The 23,148-nt window shown below is 42.9% G+C and overlaps 1 protein-coding gene across 10 annotated transcripts in view; it reads left to right on the top strand.

The window, feature by feature from the left end:
* Positions 1-23,148, top strand: part of Rere (arginine-glutamic acid dipeptide repeats) — a 342,417-nt gene that overhangs the window by 231,365 nt on the left and 87,904 nt on the right. For all 10 annotated transcript variants that reach the window (XM_076933703.1, XM_034501835.2, XM_034501837.2 and 7 more), the window contains 3 exons: positions 79-127; positions 6,732-6,856; positions 7,927-8,026. In XM_076933703.1, the coding sequence (XP_076789818.1) occupies positions 79-127; positions 6,732-6,856; positions 7,927-8,026 (274 nt within the window). The remainder of the gene's footprint in view (positions 1-78; positions 128-6,731; positions 6,857-7,926; positions 8,027-23,148) is intronic.

Raw genomic sequence — 23,148 nt, 5'->3', positions numbered from 1 at the left:
AGTTAACTTTCCTTGAAAAAAATCTTCAAATGTTTTTGTCAGAATAGTTGTGTTAACCTTCTGTTCTCTTCACTACAGGAGGCTGAATAGTACCCAAGGGGAAATTCGAGTTGGCCCTAGCCACCAGGTAAAATATTTTAATATTTTACTAACTTAATAGCTTTTTATTTCCTGTTTTTCGGTTGCATCTTTCTTCTTTTGAATAGCATCTTAAGAATGGTTATTGATGTGGAGAATTTTCTATTTCTTTTTAAATCCAGAGTTACAAGTTTTGTGAGCCAGTTCCCCCCTTCCAACTCACTCTCTCTCTGTGTCTCTGTGTGTGTCTGTGTGTGTCTGTGTGTGTCTGTGTGTATAGCCAGAGGACATTGTCAGTGGTTCTGCTTTATCCTTTTCCTAGTTGTCCCCCTGAGACAGTTTTTCACTGGCCCTGTAGTGAGGCTGATGGCCAGTCGGCTGCACCAGTTCCCTCACCCTGTCCTTGCCTCAGGTGCAGCGGCCACACCTAGCTCTTTATGTGGCTCCTGGTGTCTGAACTAAGGCACCCGTGCTTATGCAGTGAGTGTGCTCTCTCCTCCCGTGCTGTTGGGTTTGAGACAGACTACTGCTCTGTCGCCAAGACTGGCTTTAAGCTGTTTGTCGTGTAGACTAGACTTGCACTTCCAATCCCTCTGCCTCTGTTTCCTCAGTGCTGGGATTACTGGCATGTGCACTGCATCTAACTTCAGAGGTCTTTCCTCATGGCCAGACTACCAAATATTAAAACAAGAAGCCACTGGGGGAAGATGGAGACAATGGATAGGAAGAAAGTGAGGATGGTCTGGAATGTATGTGCTCAGCCTTCAGTTTTATGGAGTATTATAATGAAACCCATAATTTTCTTCCATAACTTAAAAAAAGACTAATTCCAACACTCAGGGAATAGAGGCAGAAAGAATTCTGTGGATTGGAGGCCAGCCTAGTCTATATAGGGAGGTCCTGGACAGCCAGGGCTCCATAGTGAAACCCTGTCTCAAAAACTAAAACAGAAAGGGCTGCAGTCTTTACCTGTGTTAAAGGTTATAGTTCAGTAACATTACAAGTGTGTTGTCATTGTGCACCCACCGCAGACCCCATTTCCAGAAGTTGTCTCTGGAGTTCTGTGGCACAGACCTTCTGCATCCATTACTCAGTAACTCCCTCTTCTCCTGCTCAAGCCTCCAGAGCCACTGCTCTCCGTGTCAGAGACCCTGACCGTCTTCATTGTAGATGTGGAATTATATAATAATACTATAAGACAATAATAATAATTTTTAAAAAGTTTTTTTTTTACCAACTTTTTTTATTCTCAAATATTCTCTGGCTTCATCCATGTTATACTATATGCCAATTTTCTTCTTTTTCTTCTTCCTTCTCATCTTTCCCCTCCTCCCCTTCTTCTTTCTCCTTCTCCTTCTTCAAGGTTTATTTATTTATTGTATGTATGTAAGTACCCTGTGCGCTGTTTTTAGACACCCCAGAAGAGGGCGTTGGATCTCATTACAGATGGTTGTGAGCCACCATGTGGTTGCTGGGAATTGAACTCAGGACCTCTGGAAGAGTCAGCCAGTGCTCTTAACCATTGAGCCATCTCTCTAGCCCCTCCTTTTTTTAAAGGTTGAATTATTCATTGTGTGTGTGTGTGTGTATTTCACTGTTTATCTAGTCATCCATTGATGAACATTTGGTTACTGTATACTTTAATTCAAAGATAATTTAGAGAGCTGGATTCCTGGTTAAAAGCATATACTGCTCTTCCAGAGGACCCAAGTTCAGTTGCCTGGCACCCACATGGTGGCTTGCAGCCATCTATAACTAGTTCCAGGGGATCTGATGCCCTCTTCTGGCTTCTGTAGACACCAGCTCACATATGCTACATATACATGCATACTGGTAAAGCACTCATATGTATAAAATAAAAAAGAAGACTAAAGTGTTGCCCAGTGGTGGAGCACTTGCCTCGTGTGTGAGGCTCTAGGTTTCTCTCCACCACTACTAAGAAGAAGAGAAATATTCTAAACACTCTTTCCTGCAGAGTCAAGACGGCTGGTACTGTTGAGCTGAATCTTCGGTAGTTGTGATCTCTGACATAGTTTAGTGTCCTAAGGTTCCTCTGCTTAGGATTCTGGTACCAGGAAGGAAGCTCTGATGGGGAGCACTCTGGCCACTGCAGATGTTCACACCATCTACAAGGCTGTCCTAGGCAGTCCAGGCCTGGTCTTCTGTGAGCATTGCTGGCATTCTCATGCTGTTGGTCTGTTCTCCACAGATGGGAACTGCATTCAATAGTTTTGACACAGACATGTGTTGAGTCACGTGCCCATTGCTAAACCCCAGGGAAAATGGGCTTATTGTGATGAGCCTGGCCTGTCACTTGAGTGACCTGTGTGTTGGGGAGACAGCTAGTATGCTTGAAATTATAGGTCACAGCAACCGTTGTGTGGCCATAAAGAATTCAGATGTCTCCTGGGTGTTCATTTGTTGTTGTGGTTTGTTTCCTTGTTTGTTTTTTGTTTTTGGTTAGATTTTCAACATTTTTATATGCCACATACATTTCTTCAGAACTTATTTTAATTCTCTGATGAGAGAAAAGTAAAAACAAATTAAAGACATTTATCAAAATGCAGAAGCCAACAGAGAGATAGTATTTCTAGAAGTTTCTCATTTTATGACAGTAGCAGGACCTTTAATTTTGGTCTTGTTCAAGGATAGTCTTCCTGGCATGGGCTGTTAGGTGGGCCTGACCAGGACTGCCTCTGGACTATGGATTTGTGGGGTTGGTGCCCACAGCCTTGTACAAACTTGGTAAGCTTTCCACCTATGACCTGTGTTACTCTAGCCCCAGCCCTGGACTGGAGTTTCTGGACTTGGAACTCAGTTATCTATTTTTGTGTGTGTGTGTGTGTGTGTGTGTGTGTGTGTGTGTGTGTGTGTGTGTGTAACAACTTGGAGGAATAGATTTTCTCCTTCTGCTGTATGCAGGTCCTGAGGATCAAACTCAGGTTGTCTGTCCTACTTGACAGCAGGCCCTTAGTCTGCAGCTGTGCTGTAACTCTAGGACCCAGTTCTCGCTATCTCGCTCCCCCTCTCCCCTCCCCTTGTGCTGTACTTCCCTACCCATTTTCTCTCCCAGTGTGTTTCCAAGGTTGCAGGATCTGCATACTAGACTTTGACTTAAGATGTATTTCTTACCCTGATAGAAACAGTGAATGCTAGGGGAGGATACACCTAAAACCAGAAAGAAGCAGATTTGCTTGGCTTGGGTTTATATGCTTTCATTTAAGTAAAATGCACATTCAATATCAGATCTGAAAAAAAGTTTTGTTTTTTTTTAAAGAAAAGTTTTAGAGTACCAAAATCAAATAACCTTCTGTCTTTTTTTTTTTTTTTTTTTTTTTTTTTTTTTTTGGTTTTTCGAGACAGGGTTTCTCTGTGCAACCCTGGCTGTCCTGGAATTCACTCTGTAGACCAGGCTGGCCTTGAACTCAGAAATCCACCTGTCTCTGCCTCCCAAGTGCTGGGATTAAAGGCGTGCGCCACCACGCCTGGCGGCCTTCTGTCTTACTTAGGATTTTACTGCTGTGAACAGATACCATAACCAAGGCAACTCTTAGGACAACATTTAATTGGAGCTGGCTTACAGGTTCAGAGATTCAGTCCATTATCATCAAGGTGGGAACATGGCAGCATCCAGGCAGGCATGGTGCAGGAGGAGCTGAGAGTTCTACATCTTTCATCTGAAGGCTGCTAGTGGAAGACTGACTTTCAGGCAGCTAATGTGAGGGTCTTAAAGTCCACACCTACAGTGACACACCTACTCCAATCAGATCACACCTACTCCAACAAGGCTACACCTAATAGTGTTAAGCATATACAAGCCATCACACCTTCGTAAAGATTTTAGCTTTTTTTCTAGGGTAGAGAATAATATATACAAAAGTGGGAACATAGGACAGTCCTCCTCAGTGTTACTGTGCTTTGCAGAGTTGACGAGACTTGTTTTGTCTGCTCTCCCTCAGGCTGCTTCCTACCTTTGGTAATTGAAATGTATCACAAATCCAGTATTTTAATTAGAAATAGTGCAATGAGAAAGAAACCCTCTTATAAAAGACATAATTATAATATTTTATACCAAATCAAATCAGTAATATCTTAGGGTTGAGAGATGGCTCAGTGGATACCTGCCATTTGACTGGCAGGATGAGGTGAGCCTGGTGACCTAGTGATCCTGTCCCTATATGGTGGAAGAGAACTTACTTCTGCATGTACCCTGTGGTATACCGCCAGTCTCACCAACACAAAAACAAATCAGTTTAATTAAAATCAAATACACACACACACACACACACACACACATATACACACTCACTACTTGCCCTATAAGCCCTATAAGTTCATTGTGATCTCTAGAGTCCATGAAAATGTCAAGTGAGTGTGGTATTCTGCCTGTAATTCCTACAGAAGAGTGTAGAAGTGAGGTCCTCATAGCAAATTGGTTAATGAGGTTGGTCATAATGGCAAGCTCTGGGTCTGATTGAGAGACACTGCCTCAATTAATAAAATCAAAGAGTAATTGAGGATGATTTCCTACGTCACTCTCAGACATCTCTGCGTGTTCTCCCACAAACACACATGTGCTCACTCACATGCAATTAATTTAATAAAGAGCCATTATTAAATTGATACAGGACCTGGCCTGTGGATGCAAAGCCCAGTACCTATGACTTTCCGTATGGAGACCCGTCCTGTTCTTATCTTAACCCAGCTTTCACTGTTACTAAGTCGGATTAATTGTGACACCTGTAAGTGATGGAACAGAGAACTGCAGCTAGACCACTCTGTAGGCAGAAAGAAAGACTTATTGGGCATCAAACTGCCAAGGCTATGTGGGCATGGGGTGCAGAGAGAAAAGCAAAGTGGTGGAAAAGCCAACAGGTTTTATAGACAGAGGGGAAATCTGAGCTGGTACAGGCTGTCTGGATTGATACAGAATTCAAGGTGCCTTGACAGAGGTAGCTGAGCTGGGGTGAAAGGTTAAGTTAAAGGGGATTAAGGGTGATTCTAGTAAACTGGAAGCTTTAGCTTGTTTACCCACAACAGTCCTGTTTGCCCAGCCAGGGTCCTTTATTTAGGACTAGCACTGCCCTTGGCGGGTGGGTGTTGTTGACAACACCCAATAAGATGCTATAAAAAGGAATGCTAAGGCTGGAAAGATCACTACTTTGCTTAGGGTGGTGCCATACTCCTGTAATACCGGCATGTGGCAGGATGAGGCAAGACCTTGCCTCCAAACCAGTCAATCAGCCAGCCAACCAACCAAAAATTTGGGGAAGATGAAAGTTTTATAGGCGTTTATCAGGTTTATAGGTATATCAAAGTTGGCAGGCGGCTGCAGAGCAGACATAAAGCTTGTCCACCATCAGAAACAATGCCACAGGCACATTTTGTATGAAATTTCACTCATGTTCCATACTTACCTGTGTCATAGATTGTGCTGCAGGGTGGCATCTCTGGACAAGAGTGTGGATGTTTTTAAAGCAGCACTGAGGAACAAACCCAGAACTGCCTTAAAACTTGAATACCCAGCATTCAGAAACAGAAGCCGTCATTAAAAGTGAAGATTTCCGGAATGGGAGTGAGGGAGACAGAGTTCCTGTGACACAAGGGTGTTCCCCTGGCTGGGGCAGTCCTGCTCCTGTCTTTGCTGTACTGTGTACTCTTTCCTCTACATGCACATGGCTGAGAAGCTGCTTGCCCAGTGTAGATTGGGATGTGGAGTTTCGTTTCAAGTGTCTGTTAGACTATTTCAAATTAAATATGTATCTCCTTGCATTTCCAGAGTTTGCTTCTACCCTGCTTTTTTTTTTATATGTAAACTGTACTAAGCTCTATTTGAGCGAGAGCTTTTTAACTTCAGCGTAGTGTAGAATACCAAAGTAACATGCCCAAACTTATCATTCGCTGAAATAAAAACTTTGGGTAACCAGCAGGTGTCTGACCTTTCTCAGTCTCTGGTGGTTACGGCAGCCATTGTCTCTGCCTGCTTACCTGCTCTGCTTTAGCAGAGTGTAGGCCAGAGACCTGAGTACTTAGATGCTGGTTAGTTATCACTTCTGTTCTTATTTGGGATATTTGTGTTACATCTGATGTGTTGTCCTTATGTATACTGTTCAGTTCATTTATGTGTACTATTCAGTTCACTTTGCGGAGTCAGCAAGTCACAGGCAGTCCTTTCCTTCCAGAGAGCTCCATCCTGTTTCTTGGTAAGCAGCTCTCTTATTCCCCAGCCGTGCTGTTTCTACCATTTAAGTTAATTAGACTGTTTTATTGTTAACTTCAGTAGCTCTCTGTTTTTATCTTAACCGTGACACACTATCCTTAGGTGCAGTCCTGTGAGTCACCATGAGTCTGACTTGTGAGTGTGTTTTGGAGATCTGTGTCTTGTTGTTCTTCAGAGCTGTCACTAGGTGATACTTCGGGTGGGTTTGTTCCACTTGTGTGTCAGATTCTCTCTCCTTTGATCATAATACTGTCTGCTTTGCAGCCGCTCACTACTCCTTTAGTGGAGTCTTGGTGTGACTTCCACCATTCACATTTACTCTTGCCTTTCTGCTGCTCAAGGTGTACCAGTGTACCAGGTCCAGAAGATGCCTCTGTGGGAACTCCCTCCAGTACCCTACCTTGATGGTGACTTCTTCATCCCTGTCTTACAGGCCAAACTTCCAGATTTGCAACCATTTCCTTCTCCAGATGGTGATACAGTGACTCAGCATGAGGAACTTGTCTGGACACCTGGAGTCAGCGACTGTGACCTCCTCATGTACCTGAGGGCAGCAAGGTAACGGGAGTTAGCCCCAGTGCTTTCCGAGTTAGGACATCCAGACTGAGGGGTGTCTGTAAAATCTTTTCCTCCCCTCCGTCTTAGCAATGGGCACTTTTCTCACTCTGCACATTGCTTTCTGCCCTAGTGACCCTTCTTACCTGACATAAATAGCTCACCAGTTTTCCTCTTCTTGATATTTGCCACACATCAAACTTAGAACTCTTCAGAAGGAACCTCTTCAGCTATACATGTGATTATCAGCACCCCTACTACAGTTGAGAGAGTTGTTCACCTCATTGTACAGTTCCCTTGCTGCGTTCCTGTTCTCCGTGCTGTGCCTCTTTATTAGTGTTTGACCCCAGCTTGACATTTATGTGACTTTCCTACATGTGAAAAAGTCACATAAATAAAAGTCATTTATTTGTGATTATCCTATAGAACCTGCAAACATGCAAATGACAAAGAGGAGAACAGAAATGTCAGTCCCTTCATGCAGTAGGGCAGGCAGAGCCTACCTTTGTCGTGATTTGGGGCTACTCCCCGCAGCCTCATCAGTGTGCAGTAGCAAAAACTGAAGTGCATAGCTTGTTCCATCTTGGCTGTGTGCAGTCCACAGTGCTGCACAGTAGGGCAGCGATGAGACAGTATAGATGAGGTAGGTGGCTGTGGCCCATTTTGTCTCTTCACTGTTCGTTTACTGAAAGGCAGTTGGTCTCTAGATGAAAGGAATTTCACCTGTTTTTCAGAGACTTGAAAGTTTTAAATTAATGCCTGGTAATAGTACATATGGGTACTTTTAAAATATCACAATCAGTGGCATACTGTTAGAAATAGATTTCTCATGTGCTCAGATTTGAAACCTAAGAATGCACAAAACAAGAGAAGCAATATGGACCCGTTTCGAGTCACACTTCTGTCTCTAGGGAGGAAAGGCCCTCCTAGAGGGCCAGGCTGAAGACCGACATAATGTGCATGTATTAATAGAATCTTCCAGAAAATGTACATGCAAACTAAGGATTAAAGATCACTGAGTATTCGGATATTTATGTGTGCTGATCAAGGAAACTTCATCCTGTTCCCCAAAGGAGCATGGCAGCATTTGCAGGGATGTGTGATGGAGGTTCCACAGAGGATGGCTGTGTCGCAGCATCTCGGGATGACACCACTCTCAATGCACTGAACACGGTAAGTCTCTGGATGTCACTTAGAGAGCACAAGAGGAGCATGCAACAAGGTGTGGCAAAGTTATAGGGTACTGTGGTGTTGCTAGGATACAGGAATGATGCTGGCTCTGCAGCAGTTCAGAGTCCTTGCTGTGCTTACACAGGAGCTGACTTTGAAAATCCCTCCTATAACTTCCTCCCCTGACACACCCCATATACACAACTTATTACATAAATAGACATAAATTAAAAATTAACAGGAGAATTGTGGGGTTGCTGAGATGGCTTGGCACTTAAGAGCACTGATGCTTTTGCGGAGAAGCTCTGCTTAGTTCCCAGCACTGGCATGGCTTCTCATAGATGCCTGCAACTTTCATTCCAGGAGGAGCCAAAGCCCTCGTCTGATCTGACATGACATCTGTGTGCTCCTGTATACACATGGTGTGCATTCATACACTTTGGTTTGTACACACATACATACACACATGCATGTAAGAAAAAACAAAAGTATTGTTGCGTTAGCCACTGGTCTCTGAGATTATAGGGAAAGACATTGTAACTCCAGGTCTGTATCTTAATCTCTCTGACCCTCTAGGATTGTGAGAAGCTTCAATAATAACAAATGTCTTTACTAAAGCCTTGTTCATTTGGGTCCTGGGTACACAGATGATCTTGGGTCATCCTCATAATACCCACTGAAGGGGATTCTGCTATTACCTTAAAAAAGTAAAACAAGCCAGGTGTAGTGGCAGACGGCAACACTGGGGGGTGGGGGGGCGGAGGCAGAGGCAGAGAGGCAGGCAGATCTCTGAGTTAGAGGCCAGTCTGATCTACAAACCAAGTCACAGGACAGCTGTGGCTACTCAGAGAAACCCTGTCACAAAAACAAACATTTATTTTGTGAGGAAGGAACAGTGTACCACTTTTGCAGTTGTGGAGGTCAGAGAACATCCTACAAGAGTGATTTCTTTCCTTCCACCATGATGATTGGCTTGGTGGTGGTGGTGCTGTTCTTGAATCCTGGCACTAAGGAGGCAGAGGCAGGCGGATCTCAAGTTTGAAGCCAGTTTGGTCTACAGACAGCCTGGCCACACAGAGAAACCCTGTTTCTAAAATAACAAAATAACACATACACACACATACACACCCACACCCCCCCACACACACACACCAACAACAACAACCACAACGACAACGACAATGACAACAACAAAATCCTCAGCATATTGGCTTGGTGGCAAGTTCCCTCAGCTGCTGAGTTGTCTTCCCTGAGCAGACATTGAACACTATCCATAGTGGTGTTACTCACCTTTTTTTTTTTTTTTTTTTTTTTTTCCCCCACAAGAAACTAAGTGTAGAAAGGTCAAGTCCTAATCTAAGGTTATGTGAGTAAGATTTGAGTACAGCACCCATGCATTGAATCCTTTCCACTTGTCTAAAATGATGTATTGAGGCGGCTCATTAGAAAAGTGTGAGGTCTTGAGTTTAACTCTCAGCACTCACATCAGACAGTTCCTAGTTGTTAGGTCTGAAAAGCCCTGGACAGATGCCTAGCTGAGGTGCCTATTAGCATATTAAAGCAGATGCTGAGTGTTGGAGAGATGGCTCAGCAGTTAAGAGCATTGACTGCTCTTTCAGAGTTCAATTCCCAGCAACCACATGGTGGCTCACAACCGGCTGTAAAGGGATCTGATGCCCTCGGCTATAACTGTACCTCTATACATAAAATAAATAATTCTTAAATAGTTGCTTCCCTTAAAAAAAAAAAAAGCAGATACAGGCCTGCTTTAACAGCAGGACTCAGTCCCTATGGATCCTCCCAGCTCACCTCACCCCACTCCACCCCCTCCCCTAATGCTCTCCTTCCCAGGCACTGGGCTTCTGCTTCCCCCAGCCCAACCCCTGTACAATTCAGCCATTTCTCTTGGTCATGTCTTTCTCTTGGCCCAGAATGCCTCTTTGGTGGTCCTCTCATGTTTTCCCCCTCTCCTCTCATGGTCCTGTTTAGCCTGGCCATGGTCAGCCTGGACTGCTCCTTCCCTCTGTCTGCTTTCTTCCTCATATCTACAGTAAGAATCTTCTCCATCCTTTAGGAGTCCTCATGTCTTCCTTAGTTCAGTTTTCTAAGTTAACATGTAAGGGTCTGAGGATCGATGGAAGAAGACCCCAAACTTGAATAGTATGCAAAGACAACGTTTATTCTACAGAAACATTGAGCATGCGACTGGGGGTGGGGTGGGGTAAACCATCCAAGCAAAATGGTGACTCTGAGGGAAGCTTGCAGGCCTCCTTAAGCCAGTTGGGGTTTTCTAGTTGTGGTTGGGCACCTTCTTCGAGATTGGTTGAGCTTATGATATGGGTATTTGTACATTTGTTCCTACTTCAAGGGAGAAAGGGACTTTTTTGTATCTGTTGTCAGCCCTGGTCAGATTTCAAGGCAGTTGCTGATTGGATGCCCTTTTTCTGTTTTTTTTTTTTTTTGTTTGTTTGTTTGTTTGTTTGTTTGTTTTGTTTTGTTTTTTTCTGAGAAGCTTGGGCTGTCCTTCGGGGAAATTGAAGCTTAGGGCCCAACATGTCTGCCTGTTCTAAAATGGAGTGAGTTAGGTCCAACAGTCACCTGTGACTTTGATGTGTGTCCAGGGCACACAGGCACACAAACACACCAGTAATCAAGAATCTTATGTACCTGTGTACTTCGTCATTAATTTACTATTAATTTATATAGAAAGGAAAACTCTTTACCCTGAACATATGACAGGGCCTGAAAAGCCTTTTGAGACTCTACTTGTGCAAAGCTGAGGTTCAGATTGGATGCTGCTTGCAGACAGCTGTGAATGTCTGTGAACTCAAAATGTGTATACTGTCGAGAAAGAAAGCCTTTGATAGGACTGTTTTATTGTTTGTTTGTTTTTTTTATAAGACAAAATAATTCTGCTTTCACGATTGTACTTGTGATTTGAAATTTGAATTGTGAAGCTAGAAATGTGATTATTGTCCCCTCTTGGCATGTTTGAGGTCTCACTCCTAGCCCTCAGGATTCTCCGGAGTCTGGGTTACTGGTAGTTCTGGTAGTTTTCTGCTTTGTGGGGAATGAGGTGGGGAGCATGGCAGCCTGAGGCAGACATGGTGCTGGCAGAGGAGCTAAGAGGTCTGTATCTTGATCTGCAGGTAGCAGGACCCTGTGTGTCACCCTGAGTGTAGCTTGAGCTTAGAGACCTCAAAGCCCACTTCAAAAGTGACATACTTCCTCCAATAAGGCCATACCTATTCCAATTAGGCCACACCTCCTAATAGTGCCACTCCTCTGGGCCAAGCATTTAAACACAAGAGTCTATGTGGGGAATTCCTATTCAAATCAGCACACAAGGTTTTTTGTTTTTTGTTTTGTTTTGTTTTTTGAGACAGGGTTTCTCTGTGTAGCCCTGGCTGTCCTGGAACTCACTCTGTAGACCAGGCTGGCCTCGAACTCAGAGATCTCCTGCCTTTGCCTCTACTTCCTGAGTGTTGGGATTAAAAGCAGGCGATTAATTTGTGTTTCTTATCTGTGCTTCCTTGCCTTCTCCTGGAATCTTCCTCATCCATGATTTTAGAGAGCTCTCAGTCTGTGGAGTTGTTTAAACAACTGCGAATTTTTATTAGAAAAGGGTGTTGAAGCCGGGTGGTGGCGCACACCTTTAAGCCCAGCACTTGGGAGGCAGAGACAGGCAGATTTCTGAGTTCGAGGCCAGCCTGGTCTACAGAGTGAGTTCCAGGACAGCCAGGGCTACACAGAGAAACCCTGTCTCGAAAACAAACAAACAAACAAAAAAAGGGTATTGATTTTGTTGGTTGGTCGTTTTTTCTTTGATGAGATTATCACATAGTGGCTGTCCTGTTTTGATCAGCTGAGAGACACTGCCTTCAAATGATAACCAGCTGTTCAGTAATAGAATTACTCTTCCTCGGTCCTGGTGTCTCAGTTCATTTGTTAATAGTGTGTGTGTGTGTGTGTGTGTGACGGACCTTTGTGTGTGTGTGTGTGTGTGTGTGTGTGTGTGTGTTTGTAGCTTTCAAGATTGGGTTTCTCTGTGTAGCCCTGCCTGACCTAGAGCTTGCTCGGTAGACAAGGCTGCCCCTGCCTCTGCCTCCTGAGTGCTGAGATTAAATGTATGCCCCACCACTGCCTGGCTCTATTTGTTAATATTTTTCTTAAAGGACTTCATATATGGGTTTATGAGGGATGTTGACGGATAACTTTCATTTTTGTGGAATATAATAGTGAATCTATAAAATAGTTTTTCTTATTGCTAAACATTTACAAGAACTAGTAAAGTCATCAGAATCTGAATATTTATTTATGAATTGTTTTAAAATTAAGTAGAGCTGCCAGCTTTAAGAGCAGTAGCACTGGGATCGCATGCCTGAGACCATGATCGGAAGCAAAGCTGGAAAAGACAGTGGAAAGGCCAAGGCTGGAGCTAAGGCCGTGGGGTCTCACTCACACAGAGCTGGGTGTCCACAGACCCTTGAAGACTCACACCACAAGCCATGGACGCTGGGTTCCCCTGCTGCTGTGTACACTGCTGAAATGCAGTGCTGGAGCTTTGCACTCACCACTCGGACGCTGGAGTTGGCATGCACTAAAGATCTTAAAGTAAAGCGCATCACTCCCCATCACTTGCAGCTTACAATCCAGGTGACGAGGAGTTGGATTCACTTATCAAGGCTACCATAGCCAGGGGCAGCGTGATCCGCATATCCATAAATCTCTGGAAAGAAGGAACAGTAGAAAGCTGCTTAGGAAGTGTGTTACCCAACCTCTCCCTGTCTGTAACTGGGGTGTGGGAAAGCATAGACAATTGCTGTAGACAAGGTAAAAGACAAATTTGTATGCTTTTAGACCTGATATGTAAGTCTGTGTTTTTAAACATTTGGCTTATATTTCTCTAGTTTATTGAGTTTAAATTTTAATGTCTATAGACTTTCTAATTGTCGGCCTTTCAGTCTTTTCTAAGACCTTGACTTTCTCTGGATCACTCATTGTAAGTAGAGATTTGTCAAACTTTGTCTTTTGAACAGTAGGTTTTGGTTCTGTTGTTACTCTCCACTAAATATGTTTCCTTCTACCTGGACATTTGGTTCGGTGTATTTCCACCTTCCACAAACTGGGTGATAAATAACTGTGTCATCATAGATTTCTTTTTCTTTTTCTTTTTCTGCTTTTGCTTTCATTATCTTGCTTTTCAAAGATGATTTTAAACCTTTTTTTTTTTTTTTTTTTTTTTTACTTTTCTTTGGGGGCCTTCGTGTTCAAAACAGGGTTTCTCAGCTTTGGCTGTCCTTGAACTCACAGAGATCCCCACCCACTTAGTCTCTGCTCTCTGCCTCTTGAGTGCTGGGATTAAGGGCAAGCTCCACCACCACCTGGCTCACTTTTCTAAATTTCATTTTTTGGAATGTTATTGATATTTAATTTTATGCCAAAGAGTAATTTGTAAGATTTTAGTCTTATTTCTTTAAGGTTTCTTTTCATTATTTTAAATTATGTGCATAGTGTGTATATCTGTATGTAGGTATGTACATGTAAGTGCAGCTGTCCTAAGAAGCCAGAGGACTTGGTTCCTCTGGAGGTCGACATCAGAGTGGTTTTGAGTCATATGATGTGGGTGCTAAGAATTGTACTCAGGTCCTCTGTAAGAGCAATACATGCTCTTATCTAGCAAGCTTTCCCTCTAGCTCCAAATGTCATCGTTTACAGTTTGTTTCCTGGTTTGGCATGTGATTTATATTGGGTAAAATGCCTCACATGTTTTTAACTATAGTGTGTGTGTGTGTGTGTGTGTGTGTGTGTGTGTGTGTGTGTGTGTGTGTGTGTATGAGAGAGAGAGATGGCTTTAAAGTTGAAGGGCAGTGGTGTCTAGAAGTATTGTTCAGTGGGTAAAGGCCCTTGCCTTGTCCCCTGACAAGTACAGAATCATTGGCACTGTTCGGAAGGTCCGAATAACAGTCACCATTTTAACATTTTTATTGCTCCCATTAGCGCCTCACTAGACCCTGCTCATTGCGCAATGTTTTTGAGGTTGTGTTTGGGGCCCTTGGACCTTTGTAGTGCTTGCGTGTACTTGCTCTTAATCTTCAAGGGGTGAGCTCTTTGTACCCAGCATTAACCTTTGTCTTGGTGTCTCCTGTGTCTGATGTTCATCCAGGCTCTTCAGCTTTCTCATCTGTGCTGTTTCCAGCTTTCTCTAGCTTCTCATTTTGGATTTTGCCTCTGTTTGAAGTAGCTCACTTGTCCTCTTGTGTTTTACTATTGTCTTGCTCTCTGCTCTGACAGAATCTGTGGAACTCAGTCTTTTTGTTTCTTGGTTGGTTGATTAGTTTTGTGTATTCTTTTTTTTTGCTTTTTCGAGACAGGGTTTCTCTGTGTAGCCCGGGCTGTCCTGGAACTCACTCTGTAGACCAGGCTGGCCTCGAACTGAGAAATCCACCTGGCTCTGCCTCCCAAGTGCTGGGATTAAAGGCGTGTGCCACCACTGCCCAGCTAGTTTTGTGTATTCTTAAGGCAGAATACCTCTGCATATCCCATCTGCCTTGCAGTTTGCTAGGTTGCCTATGCTGGCTAGCCTCTTAGTCACCCAAATGTTGGGTTACAGGTGTAAGTCACTGTGTGCTGCTTATAATGACTTTGAACTGTGAGCTCTGTGAATTCAGGGTTGCTAAGCTACTGATAGAAGTGTTTCTATATGACCTAGGTAGTGTTAGTTTGTGTGTAAATGTGCAACATCTGATGCCATAAAGCATAGGAGTGCCTTCTTGCTGGGTGGTGGTGGCGGCGCACGCCTTTAATCCCAGCACTTGGGAGGCAGAGACAGGTGGATTTCTGAGTTCGAGGCCAGCCTGGTCTACAGAGTGAGTTCCAGGACAGCCAGGACTACACAGAGAAACCCTGTCTCGAAAAAACAAAAACAAAAACAAAAACAACAAAAAAAAAAGAAGTGCCTTCTTATCCTGATGGGTTTGATTCAGCCATTTCTGCTGCTGCCCATTTACAAAAAGGATCTACTGTGCTGAATTATTTTTACTAAATTGATACTAGGAGGCTCAGTTGTCTTCCTTTAATAAAATAAACTTCTTTTCTGAGTAATTTGTTGCCATTTTTATGTTGACCTTTTCTTCGAGTACTCAGCGTCTGTTTTGTTTTATACTTGACATAAGTAAAATTTTATAATCATGCAGCAGAGATTACACCTCCACCTAGACATCTTGATTCCCTGAGATATGACCAGCTGTTAGATGAAGCGGTGAATGAAGCATTTTATATAGTCAGAAGAGTGTGTGTGTTTGCTTTTTTACTCTTGCATACGCACATCTCCAACAAAAGATCAAAACTCCCATTAGCTGAATGATTTTTCATCTCTAATCACTAAATTAGTTAGTTAGGTAGTTAACAACAATTTGTTAACTATTGGGTATTAGTCATCTTGTTTTCTACCCAGCTTCCTGGTAATTGGTAGAGAAAGGCCTGAGTGTTTATTGTATGGTTGGATAAACAAATGTAGCTCCAGGCTATATCAGAGCTGATTGTGTAGAACTTTGCATTATGAAATTGGTTTGATAGAATCCACAGATGAGCTAACCATAAAGACCCCCCCCCATCATTTGCCCCTTTGTAGTCTGAAAAATACATCTATAGAATTTTCCTTAGAGCTCTTCCTTCTTTCTTTCTTTCTTTCTTTCTTTCTTTCTTTCTTTCTTTCTTTCTTTCTTTCTTTCTTTCGGTTTTTCGAGACAGGGTTTCTCTGTGTAGCCCTGGCTGTCCTGGAACTTACTCTGAAGACCAGGTTGGCCTCGAACTCAGAAATTCGCCTGCCTCTGCCTCCCAAGTGCCTTAGAGATTTTCTATTCTTTCATCTTAAATGTACAGTATTAGCTTTGCAGTGCTTGTGAGTATTTAGGAGGTATCTCAGTTAGGGTTTTGCTGCTGCGAACAGACATCTTGACCAAGGCAACTCTTATAAGGACATTTATTTGGGCTGGCTTACAGGTTAGGGTTTTGTGGTATAACCAAGACGTCAGCTGGTTGTCAGGACAGCAGTGCATACATGTCAGCCTCTTTCATAGGTTGTGCTTTGACCAGTTGGAAACATTTTGAGCTTTAGTTTTAAAAATGAAGTGGATAGAAATTTACTATTGTGATCAGGCATGGTGGTGCACATGCCTGTAATTACAGCAGTCTGAAAGACTTTTGAGGCCAGATTGAAGTGAGACCCAATCAGTCAAACTTAAAACAAACAAAGGAATAAATAGGAAGAAAGATATTTACTAACACAGCTACCTTTGTAGTTGAACTTAGTTGTAAAGTTCCAGGTAAAGACAATTTAACATAAATTTTATCTTTTTACTCTTGGTCTCATTTAAATAAAGGTAGATTTTAGCTTTTAATTTTTTAATATTTTATTCCTTTTTAGGCAGACGATAGCTTTACTTTGTTGGACTGGTTTCTCTGGTGTGGATGGGAGAATCATAGTCACCACTAATACTAGTGGTGACATGTTTGCCTTGTGTTTTAATCTCTGTCACATGGGAATCTCTTTAGGCTTTGCGTTTGCCTTGCTCCTTGCATGGTTCCCCACCATCTGGGCCTGAGCTCTACTTTTCCACATGAGCCACGTCAAGTGTTTTTTACCCATTTCTTTGTAGGGCTCTAGGAGGTTGGTAGGTATCTGTATTCTATTGCTGTAAAGAGACACCATGGCCATGGAAGCTCTTTGTTGTTGATTTTAAGATTTGTTTATTTTATGTGTATGAATTTTCTATCTGCATGTACACCTGCAAGCCAAAAGAGGGCATCAGAGCCCAATACAGATAGATGGTTATAAGCTTTGCATGTGGGTGCTGGGAATTGAACTCAGGACTTCTCTGACAGAGAAGACAGTGCTCTTAACTGCTGAGCCATCTCTCTAGCCCCGACCATGGCAACTCTTAGAAAGGAAAACATTTGATTGGTTCTGGCATATAGTTTCAGAGGTTTGGTCCATTCTTGTCATGGTGGGAGGCATGGCAGTATCCAGGCATATTCATATTAAAACCACTGCAATAGGTAAGTTGGGACAGGGTCTCCTATAGCCCAGGCTAGCCTGGATGGATATTCAAATATAGCCTTGAGGATGACCTTGACTGCCTCTGATTCTCCTGCCTCTACTTTCCAAGTGCTTGGAGTATAGGCATTCATCACTATGCCAGACTCTGCTGTCATTTCCTTCTTGTCTTTTTTATATAATAAGTTACTAAGAGGGCTGGAGAGATGGCTCAGCAGTTAAGAGCACTAGCGGCTCTTCCAGAGGTCCTGAGTTCAATTCCCAGCAACCACATGGTGGCTCACAACCATCTGTCATGGGATCCGATGCTCTCTTCTGTTGTAATAATTATTCAAAAAACATGATCACTGGTCAAGCTGAGTATCCAACCTGTGGCGTCTCTGCCTAGCTCAGCCACGTGCCCACTACAGCTAGAAATGGCCAGCCAGAAACACCAGCCCTGCTACCCACAAGACGCCAGAGTGGGAGATGGCTCTGCCAATCTTCCACACTGTCTCTGCAAGGCTGAGCAGTGCCCAGACCATCCTGCCAACCACACAGGCTTGTGCACCATTGGAAGTTGTAGAACAACTTGCAGAAGTTAAGTTAGTTCTCTCCTACTATATGGATCCTGGGGTTCAGACTCAGGCTATCAGGCGCCTTGTGAGCTATGCCATCAGTTAAGTGTGACACAAAACTTTTTAAGTTTATTGTTATTATTTTCATTTTATTAGGTATTAATTATTGGTCGACTAGCTGACCTTAATTGTTAATATCATTTTTTGACTCATTGATTACTTTTTTGTTTGCTTGTTTTGTTTTATTTTTCTTTCTTTTTTTTTTTTTTGTTTTTTTTTTTGTTTGTTTGTTTTTTGGTTTTGTTTTTTGTTTTTTGTTTTTTGTTTTATTTTTCAAAACAGAGTTTTTCTGTGTAGTCCTGGCTGTCCTGGAACTCACTCTGTAGACCAGGCTGGCCTTGAACTAAGAGATCCACCTGCCTCTGCCTCCTGGGTGCTGAGGTTAAAGGTGTGTGCCACCACTGCCCCACTGCTCATTGTTTTCTTACATGCTAGGCAAAAGTTTGTGTTTATGAATGATCAAAGTCAATCTTCATCATTCTTTAAAGTGTGGTATCATCCAAAAATTAATAAACACACCTGTCTCTTATTTATAGTCATCTAAGCTCGAGGTAGGTAGAATAGAGGTTGGAATCTTAGAGCATTCCTAGAGTATCTGATGGATCAGTCATAGTGTCCTGCCTCTGTCCTAGCTCCAAAGTGGAGGCTTCCTGAGGTGGGAGGATCCCAAGGTTGAGGCCCACAAACCACACCCTCCCTCTTCCATCAGGCTCTGCTAAGGAAGGACCCTCAGTCTGCAACTCTGGTTACTGTAGCTTCCTCATCTGCTCTGTTTCCTGCTCAGCAGTCCCTCCTTCAGCCTAGTGCAGCTGACCTCCCAGCCTGTGGTACACTGGCTAGGCTGCCATCTTCTCTGGGAGGATCTCTGTCATGTCCCCTAACTTGGCTGTTTTGAAGAAGACTGCTAATGTCTCCTGCTGCCTGTTTGTTTGTTACCCTGCATGATTATGATTCAGTTCTTGGGATGTAGATCCAGTTAACTGAACATTTTAGGAAGATAAATGACTGTAGTTCCTGTTGGCCACCAACTTCTGCTTTTCTGCTTCTGCCTCCCAGACACTGAGAGCGGCTGCTGTTCTAACCAGGAAGACCTTTGTATGCCTGGGTGGAATTAGTTACTTGCTGGTTGCTAATTCAGGGATTGTGAGACAGCTGCATTTCTAAGGCTCAGCACTAAGCATTCTAAGCATTCTAAGGCTCCGTAGTTTTGTTGGAGTTTTGCTGGAGAGCACTGCTCCACACAGAGGCTTTCTTCTTCCTTCTTACCAGAGGGCAGTTTCTTCAGCTTATGCCTGGTGAAGTGTGGAGACTAAAGAGCAGCCATCCGGGTTTCCCATTTCCAAGCCTTTTATGTGTTGTTGTGTGAGCACTTGGGTTTGTTTGTGGTTGTTTGCTGTTGTTGTTCCATAATTCTGTTGTTATGTACAGAACATTAAGTATAATTACTTACACAGCATTAAAATTGCTTGTTGTTAGCCACTGCAGGTAAGGCTGCTTGCTGTGAGTTGTCAGCAGCTATTCTGCATTGGCTGCTGTGAGATACAAGTTCTGCAGATGTGTCTCCTTACTAACACAACAGTTCTTCACAAGAGTGTGTGTCTGTCCTACACCAGGTAGATACAGCTGTGGTCTTCCTGTTACCCTGTATCTTTTTGCACAGGTTTGGAGTTCCTTTTTCAGCTTATTTTCAGAGCTGTGAGAGTGCATGTGTGTTTTCACATCTACCAGTGGTCCAGACCACTCCACATGTCTGGAAACCTTCCTGCTTCTGATGGATGTGGACCCTTCTCTCTTGGCAAATCATGCAGGAAGTTCCCTCCCGTACATAGTCTGGAGCTTTCATGGCCTCTTGCACCCATCCTGTGTCCTAAGCCTTGAATTCTCAGCAGTCAGTCACTGGGTTTTCAGGAGCCCTCTTCTCCTAAGGAGCTACTGGCTGTTGTTCTGTGGTTGAACTCATACAGGAAAGCAGGAAGAAAGTCTTTGTTCCTAATATTTCTAAGAAAAGGGGTGTGTGTGTGTGTGTGTGTGTGTGTGTGTGTGTGTGTGTGTGTGTGAAGTTTGTAAATAACAACCTACTCAAAAGTTCAGACAAAGGCCTGTGCTGTGCATATCCGCTGTCAACAGACTGGAGATGAAGGCAGCCTACTTCCCTGTGCTCCAGGTGAGGGAAGTAATTGTAGTGGCTACTTCAAGGGTTTTATCCCAGGAAGCTCTTCATTCCCATAATGCTTCCTGTGAGCTGCCCCACTCCCTCTTTTCTAGTCAGATGTCCTTAATTGAATAGCTTTTAGAATCAGGGAGAATGAGATATTTATGTAGCAGTCTTCCAAAATAGGTTCACTCTTCCTTTATGCAGTTGGGAAAATAATAGGTTTAAGTGAGATGATTCTCCTGTGTCTCAGAGCCAGGGGGTTTCTGGGGAGTGCAGAATTTAAATCAGTCCTGAGCCAGGGACCCCTATGGTTCTGAGTCTTCAACATAAATCCTCCCTTGTGTCTTGGCCCCAGACTTTTCTCCAAATGGGCAGATAGCCAAAACTTGTAGAGGTACTTCAGTGTGACTTTTCTTTTTCTTTTCTTTTCTTTTTTTTTTTTTTTTAATTTTAAAAAAGATTTATTTTATTTACCTGAGTACACTGTAGCTGTCTTCAGACACACCAGAAGAGGGCATCGGACCCCATTACAGATGGTTGTGAACCACCATGTGGTTGCTGGGAATTGAACTCAGGATCTCTGTAAGAACAATCAGTGCTCTTAACCGTTGAGCCATGTCTCCTGCCCCACTGTGACTTTTCACAGTGGCTTGTATAGCCTCTGTTGAAATGTTGGCCTTTAATGCTTGCTTTTAGATTCTTCTTGCTGGTTCAGCCTCTTCTTTCTGTGAGTCTAGAACATCCTTAGAGTCCCTTTAGCAAGAGATGGTAATCTGCTCATTTCTAGACATAGTCTTGTTTGGGAAGGATTTGGGGGTGTGTACTGACCCTGGGGTTGTTGCTTGGATAGACTGCTGCTTATTTTTACCTCCTCCCAAAGCTGTGCTGTTTGCTTGTTGCTGTTCATTAAGGACAGACAGGATTGGTCTCATCACACTAATCAGATTCTCAAAGCCAACTCCAGAATTGCTCCACATTCTTAGGCTGGTGTTGATTTTGTTTCCTGGTTCTGTCGGGTCTTTTCTCTGCTGATTCCATGCTTTGCCTTACCCACCCCTAGCTCCAAGACCCAGGTTCAGAAAAAGGAAGGCTATGCTTGTTCCATCACTGCAAATGAAGGTCCTGTGCCCATCCTGAGCACTGCATTGTCTGCCTACAGTGGCTCCAGATTGAGCATTGTAGGCCTGGGACTGCAGCATTGACTTCTTCCTGGTTGTGGACTGTGTTAAACCCCAGCTGTTGCTGATTATCCAAAGGCTTATATATTTAGTAATGATCAATAATAAGATACCCTTACAATCGGAGGTGTAACCCAATACCCAACCTAAATATGCCAACTACCTTTGACTGCTACAGACAAGTGGACATCAGCCTCCATGTCCACTTCTCTCCTTCTCCATTTTCCCTAGCTCCTCCTCTTCTTTCTCCTCTTCCTCTCTTTACTCCTCCCACCTTAGCTCCTCCTACAACGAAGTGATTCTTGTAATGAGATGCAGTACCCTACCACTCTTCTGTGTAACTCAGGGTTAGGGTACCTCTGGGGCCTTGTTGTTATCTAGAAAGTGATTTGGGCAGGGGATTCCTGGGTAGCAGCTACAGAGCACTGGCTTAGTATGCACAGGGTCTGGAGTTTACTCCAAAAAGACAGCAGGAAAGATGTCCAAGGATTCTATTTTCTTGTAAAAATTAACAGCACCTTTCCTCCAAGCCCTTTCTAAGCAGTTAAATTCTGTGTTTTTGCCATTGTTTCTTTGCTCCCATTAGTATATTTAGACAAAACTAGCTCCAGTGGTACCTAAGTAGCAATACTTGATGGACTAGTGACCAAACAAACAAAATAAGTTCTGTACTGGTAGTTTTTTTTGTTTGGGGGTTGTTGTTGTTATTGTTCTTTTAAGATAGGGTTCCTCTGTGTAACCCTTGCTGTCCTAGAATTCACTCTGTAGACCAGGCTGCTCTCAAACTCACAGAAATCTGTGTGTCTGTGCCTCCTGAGTACTGGAACTAAAGGCATGCCAGGGTTATTTGTCTGTTTAAAGGCAGGGTCTTACTTTGTAGTCCTGGCTGGCCTTAAACTCACAGAGATCTCCTCGCCTCTGCCTTTGCTAGGCTTAGAGTTGTGCATCACCACACCTATTGGCAAATGCTAGGCTTATATTTTCTGCTGTAGCTTTTTGACATGTATTTTATGTATTAAACAATACATATATAAAATAATACATAAATATATATTTATGTATATATTGTGCATATATCATATAAATCATAGTTTGTACTCAGTACTTGGTTACTAATGTTGGAGTTATGAATGAATCGGTTAGTTATAGTTATGGAGAGGAAGACATTTTGACAAGGCCTTTTTACAAAAAAAAAAAAAAAATCTGTTAATAGTAAAGTCGATGAAGCAGGCAGGTGAGATAGCTCAGCAGGTAAATTGACTGCTGCCAACCCTCCCAAGCTGAACATGGTCCCTGGAACCCAGCAGCAGGAGGAGAGCACTGCCCTCTGCAAGTTGTCCTCTTACCTCCATGTGTGCACTCATACACAGAACACCTACATGGGAAGAATTTTTAAATATTTTTTTAAAAAGTATACAAAAAATTATAAGATCCAAATCCCGCTTTTCCCCTTCATAAGTTATTTTGGTTGTTTCTTGCTGTGTATATAGTATATTTTGGATAGCAGAAGATTCTAATCTTACATTGTTCTTAATAGACTACATTTATTAAACATTTGGCTTGAAAGCAGTCTGACTGAGGCTTTTTCTGCAGTCAGTCTAATGACTGTAATTGTAAAAGGTGCTTTGGTATGGTAGAAACTGCCAGGCACACTGCCATTTGATCTAAAAAGGTCACGGGAAAAGGGACATTTAAATTAAGTTATAAATTACAATTGAAGAACAATATTTTGATGTGTGAGACCAGAGATGTCAGAACAGGGAGATGTAATTCATGGGTTCATTATAAAACAGAGGTGCCTGACAGCTGAGCCATGCCAAAAAGAAAATTTATTTGCAACATCACACAGGCAGAAATGGCAGCTCCTATGAGAAGCTAGAGCAGGAACTGGAAACCTTGTTGTAATACTCGAGTTTATGCTAATGAGGAAGCTAGAGACCCGGAGATGTTTAATGACTGCTGTAATGTAAATGAGGTGTTCTGACATTGTGCACATTTTCAATCTTATTGAAATTAAGACCTTGCTCTGTAAAATAACATACTTTATAACCAGGCATTAAGGCTGGTCCTCTCACCTCTGTGTCCAATGCACAGTTGCTGAAATTTGAGAATCATAG

The sequence above is a fragment of the Arvicanthis niloticus genome, chromosome 5 (assembly GCF_011762505.2).
Source record: "Arvicanthis niloticus isolate mArvNil1 chromosome 5, mArvNil1.pat.X, whole genome shotgun sequence".
Taxonomy (NCBI): domain Eukaryota; kingdom Metazoa; phylum Chordata; class Mammalia; order Rodentia; family Muridae; genus Arvicanthis; species Arvicanthis niloticus.
The sequence above is the reverse complement of the archived record's forward strand: the minus strand, read 5'-3'. Positions and strand labels throughout refer to the sequence as shown.